This window comes from Alligator sinensis, unplaced genomic scaffold (assembly GCF_000455745.1).
Source record: "Alligator sinensis unplaced genomic scaffold, ASM45574v1 scaffold570_1, whole genome shotgun sequence".
In the NCBI taxonomy this organism is placed as follows: Eukaryota; Metazoa; Chordata; order Crocodylia; family Alligatoridae; genus Alligator; species Alligator sinensis.
The window spans coordinates 3072804-3078746 of NW_005841997.1; the positions used below are offsets into that span (position 1 = coordinate 3072804).

A 5943-nucleotide genomic window follows, 5' to 3' on the forward strand; every position below is an offset into this window, starting at 1 on the left:
GCTCCTTGAGTACCCTGGGGTGAAGATTGTCAGGGCCGGCTGACTTGAAGGTATCCAGCTTCTCAAGATGTTCCTTCAGAAAGTCGGCATTAATGGAGGGCAGGGGATCACCCTCACCCGGACTTCCCGGCCCTGTAGCGGGCATGGGCCTCCCATGGGACTGATGAAAGACTGACGCAAAGTACCTATTTAATAGGTTGGCTTTTTCCTGGGCGTCAGTTGTCAGTTGCCCCATCTGGTTCAACAGGGGTCCAATGTTGCCCCTGCTTTTCCTCCGGCTCCCCACATATCTGAAAAAGGACTTCTTATTGTCCTTGATGCTCAAAGCTAGCTGGAGTTCAGTTGCAGCCTTGGCTTTCCTGGTCTGCTCCCTACAGGACCGGACCAGTGCAGAATAATCCTCCTTGGAGGTGACTCCCATCCTCCACCCTTTGTAGGCCTTTCTTTTTAGCCTCAGGAGATCTGCTAGGTCCCTGGAGAGCCGGGGGGGGCAGTCCCTGGAGAGCCAGGGGGGCAAACTAGTTCCATGTCTGTGGAACTAGTCTATTTTTATGGCTACGCTTTCCGTTTTGTTCTTAATATATATTGTTTGTGCTTTGTACAGCATGGCCCTCTTCATCCAACAGTCTCCAAGCCCCCTTTTAAACAGGTCATGAAACACAAAGGCACTGTACCCTTTTAAAACCATTAACAGCAATGAATGAACCTGGCTATGGTCGCAGAATCAATGGTAAAGCTAAACAAGGAACCAAAGCACTGACTGCCTCTTCCCCCAGTTGAATTGGGAGATTCAATTGCTAACTTGTGTAAAAAGAGGATGAATTTAGGTGTGAAATATGGGACAATTGACAAGTATGCCTATGTCCCTAGGCACCCCTGTGATTTTATGTCTGTACAATTAGGATGGAGAATCAAGGCCAGAGCAAACTCTTCTCAGGTTTTCACATGCTCTACTGGTTTTTTTAGACTGAAGCCAGTGAAGTTATACTGGTGTAAAACTTTTGGAAGAAGGGTTTCATCTCCAGGTACAGGAATTGTTCAGAGAAGCATTGTTCCTAAAGAGGGAAACAGGTTGTTTTTATGACCTTACCCAATGTCCTTGGGTACTGATTGGTGGTATTCTCAGTAGAGGCTTGTATAGGCATTTGAGATCAAAAGGAAGGGGTAAGCAAGTATAAACAAACATCAAGGCTATGTGCATCTGATGTGTGCGCCAACAAAATGCTGCCAGGTAAAAATTATTTTTGGTTTAGAACTGACTTGAATACTCTCGGTAATTAAAAAGCTTGTAATTAGTCTTCTCTATTTATTATACACCTTATCCATCAGCCTGCAGTCCTGTATGTTGGTTGAGTTAATAAGTGCAGCAATGAAGCAAAACACTACAGGGCTTGGTTCAGTGGATTGAAAGGGGAAGAAAAACTGAATTAGTCCTCCTCCTTCCAATCTGAATTTTCATCTCTGACCTATTTCTGTGATGTTGACATGATCAAAAGGAAACCTAATGGACCAGATTACAAACCCAAGAAATATTTGTGTAAATGGTTAAACAACAGCAAAGGCTTTTTTTCTCCCCTCGCTTTTTTTTATTTCAGGACTAATACAGTCATCCTCGTTGATGCAGAAGGACAAGTTACTTTCACAGAGCGCACCATGCTTGATGCAGATATCAACCAATGGAAAACGAGCACCTATCAATTCAAACTGCAGACCTAACAACTTTCCATTTGAATGGATCCTGATAAAAGAAACAAGAGAACAAGCCATTGAACTCCAATAAAGGCTTTGTACCAGCCCCCAGAATCCAGAGACAGCAAAAAAAATAAGCATAAGTTTATTTAAACCAGTAGCACACCCTAGCAACAACTCAAAACTTTTTGCACAAAACCAAAAGGGGCAGGAAAAGGGGCAACTTTTTATGCTAAACTGTAGCTGAATTAAAAATGTATTTGTTATTATGCAGGTCTTTATTTTAACTTTAAGCTTAAAAGGGACATTGCCAGGCTAAAATCATATTGAAAAGTACCACTGTTGGTATCTATTCTGCCTGGTCCTGGGAAGTACTTGTGTGCCTTTGATTTAAGGCCAAACTGATGGTATGCATCACCTTGGAAGATCAGGTCCAAGATGATTAAAGTCATTTTTCAAGATCTAACTTGTTTTGCAGTTTTGCTAATTGAACTTGTTTGCACTGTAGGCACTTCACTCAGCTTAGATGGAGAAAGTCAGCTAACTTGTGTAGTTGATTTTTCTCATCCCGCTGGGCACTAGCACAACTGTGTAGGGGGATGGCTGGAAACGGTGCCTGGAAATGTGTTCATCTGATTCCAAAAAAAAAAAAATCTGCAGAAGAATTTATAAAAGGGAAAGTGTTGTTTCTGTTGACTTTAAAATTCCTATATAGTCAAGGTTTTTACAAAACCTGTCAGTGTCCCTTCAGCAGGCCATTAGGGTTTTCCTGAGCTTGGAGTATGCGTATCAGTGAGTGTGTGCATTGTTTGCAGCATTATATGTTCTAGTAACATATGAACTTTCTCACACAACAGAGGTGTGGTGCTCTGCCTGGGGGAAGAAGGGCTTTGTTCTTCATTTCCTTCAACAGTACAGTGATTTATTCTGTACTCTTTCTTTTGTTGCATCTAATGCTTATTTGGGGGGGCCATGAAGTTGGAGTTTGGGTCTGTGCTATTTAGCTATTTTGTTCAGGAGCAACTAAAACATCACCGAGCTTGATGTGCTCTGCCTCTGAAGTGGGGGGTTCTTGTGCTCTCTCTTGTGGCACCTTGTGTTCCTGCAGTCTGACCATCTATATTTGTCCCCTTGTTTTATTTCCCAGCAGGGAGTTGAATAGTAGGATATACATTTGCTGGCAAAGAGGAATATGAAGTTTACATATACTTACACTTTTTTTTGTAAGCACATGGCTTTAGCCTTATTTTTGGGTGGGGCTGCTGATATCTCACAGTAAAACAGAACACTTGTTCTATGGTTATATTACAGTTTTCTATTGCCGAAAAGAAAAAAAAAATCAGGTATTGTAGTACACTCCCTGTGTTCGTTGCAGCTGTGAACTATAAAGCTATTTAAATGCATGTTTTCTTTCAGTTAGTCTATTCCAGAGGTGGGTGAAGGAGAGACTTTTGCTAATATCAAGGTATTTTTAAAATCCTACATTATTTATTTTTGCTGCTGTTTTGGTCATACTGTAGCCTATTCCAAATGCCAGATCTTAAATTAATAATATACCCATGTCTCTGCCCCACAACCACCCCTGTCTTCCCACATCCCCCCCACTCCCAATCACATTAAAGAATTTTTTCTACAATTTTCTGATTATCACAGTCATAATTGCAAAGTAGCAGCATTTCCTCTGACCCACAAGAAACGATTGTTTCCTGTATTCTAGGCCTAAATATCACACAGAAGTGCTTATAGGAAATCAAAGCCTCTTAGCATAGATTTTGCCCTAGAGGTCTGATTTGCTAGAGTTAGAACAGTGAAAGGCCATTCCTAGGAGGACCCCCATTCTTGGGAGGTACCAAAATAGTATTCATGCTAATTTATTTCCTTTTATATTTGCCTTTAAGTATTTCCGGCTATCAGGACTACTCACATGCTTAGTTAAGTATGTGCTTAAGTGCTTTGATGTTTTAGGACCACACTGTATGACACATGTTTAAGTGCATTTTCTGACAAACCTTAAGCACAAGACTGTTTGTATAACCGTCTCAATTGGAGCTGCACCTTTCTGTGTCATGACATATTGATAGTGCACTTGGTTTCACTGTAGGAGACTTCCAGATGCTCTTTTTGCATGCTGTAGGTGGAGTTTCCCATATCTTTACCTGGCTGTTAATACCAGTGATTTTAACTTTATTGGAGGTGCGGAGGGGGTATATGTATACATATATAACATAAAAATCTGATATATTTCCACATAAGCAAATAAAATAGTCAATAAGCAATGTGAGAAATTTTATATAACTTAACATTACCACTAAAAACATTTGCTAATGGAACACATTTGATAATCAGGCCAGCTGGCATTTCCAAGTGTCAAAGATTCTGATTTAGTGCTGGAAATGTTTGGCTGAGCCTTAAACTTCCAAGAGTTTCTCAATGCCATGTACTAAGCAACTGTTTTTAATTTTGATGCTCCAAGCATGCTTTCAAAACAAATGAATTTCTATTATTACTAAACCTGTCGGACTCCAATTCATATTCACCCTCTTATTTAAATGTTTTAAAATTATATTGCTGAGGTACGTACGGCCAAAATTCGACCTACTTTTTCGTTCCTTAATAGAAAGAAAAATCACTTTCACTGCTTTTCATCCTCGAAATGGTTTCCAAACACGAGCCTTCACAGCAGCTTTGTGAACTGGGGAAGGGATTAGCCCTGTCTTGAAGGGAAAACTGAGATGGGGATTTAATCTTTGTCAACTGGGGTGTGAACACATGAGGCCCTAATACTGTTTCCTGGGCTTACATGAAATCTTGATTTCTTTGGTTTTGTATTTGTGGAAAGTATTGTACTTCTAGTTTCTGAAAGGTAAAACCAAAATTATATTAAATTACACATTCAATTTATACATAATTGAATTCTAAAGAAAATGCTTAATGTTCCTCTGATCAGCGCATCAGAAGAGTTGATGAAGTGTGAACCCTACTTTACTTTTGAAGCCCATTGGATTTTTGCTGTTGACTTTAGTGGGAACAAGATCAGGTTTACTATTCTGAGTTGTGCTGATATTGGCAATGGAGCTTGTATACAGAAATGTTCAGGTATAATGGATTGTATAAGCTGGTGTTCACTGCTAAGTGTTCATTTTGGTCTCATGGAATGCACTGGAAATAGTCAACTGTAGCTAAGTATCAAAGACAAAATTGTCAGGGAAAGCATTTTATTTTTATAAGGTATTTTAAAATAAGAGAAAACTGTGAATTAAACCTATACATCAGTTATCCGACAACATTTTTAGGTTTCTTAATTTACATAGAGTAGGTTTTAAAGTCAAAGTTACAGCAGCTTTTTCTTCTACCTAATCAGTTGTTTTATCACTGAAATGGTAACAAGGAATTTTAAAATACTATTTATAACTTCTTGATTCCATTTTTCTTGCTTTGTAAACTTTTTATATATTGTCATTTGCATATCTGTATTCAGAGGCAGAATAAATTCAATTTGGTGACCAAATATTTTCCACTTTAAATTGTGTGTGGTTTATGCCTGTTTGCGTAAAGGAGGAGGGTAAAATACTGCTTAGGAAGACTACAACTGCAACACCAGGTATAGGAAAAATACTGTTTTGAATAAATTATTCTTGTTTTGTTTTCAGGATGGCATTTTCAAAACCATTCAGGGTTGGCCCGACTGTACTCTGCTTAAGAACATAAGAAATGCCATAGCTGATCAGAGCACAGGTCTACCTAGTCCTCTCCCTCGGTGGATGAAGAGGGGAAGAGTCATTAAGCAGGGCATATCCAGGATGCTTGATTTCCTGCCCCTTTTCTATTACAGCTTGCTGTTACCTAGTCTTTTACCTTGAGTAATTAAATGTGCTTTTAAAAGTTCACCTGGGCACTAAATTGTAGTTCCAGGCTAATCTAGGGAATCAGCCTAGGGTAAACTACAAACTGGGAAGTCTTCAGGCTAGTTTGACAAATGTATTAACTACCTCGAGTTAATTGGCAGTCAATTAACCTGAGGGCAAAATGATAGTGTAAGCACATGCACTGAATGTATTGAAGTCAATTGGAGCAGTGTTGGGCTGACACTGAATACTCTTGTAAAATGTCCTGCAATACAACTTGTCAGCACAGGAAGAAATTCACTGTCCTAGTAATACCAGTATAATTTTCCTGCTATAACTCCCTATGTTGACACTTGTGGTATAAGAGTGATTTTATGCAGTTGAAGTGACAGAACTTCCAAAAACCCCA

General features: G+C 39.4%; 1 protein-coding gene across 6 annotated transcripts in view; it reads left to right on the forward strand.

Moving 5' to 3' along the window:
- Positions 1 to 5197, forward strand: part of TANGO2 (transport and golgi organization 2 homolog) — a 79834-nt gene extending 74637 nt beyond the window's left edge. For all 6 annotated transcript variants that reach the window (XM_006021546.3, XM_025201519.1, XM_025201520.1 and 3 more), the window contains one exon: positions 1596 to 5197. In XM_006021546.3, the coding sequence (XP_006021608.1) occupies positions 1596 to 1716 (121 nt within the window). In that variant the 3' untranslated portion in view covers positions 1717 to 5197. The remainder of the gene's footprint in view (positions 1 to 1595) is intronic.
- Positions 5198 to 5943: the final 746 nt, after the last annotated feature.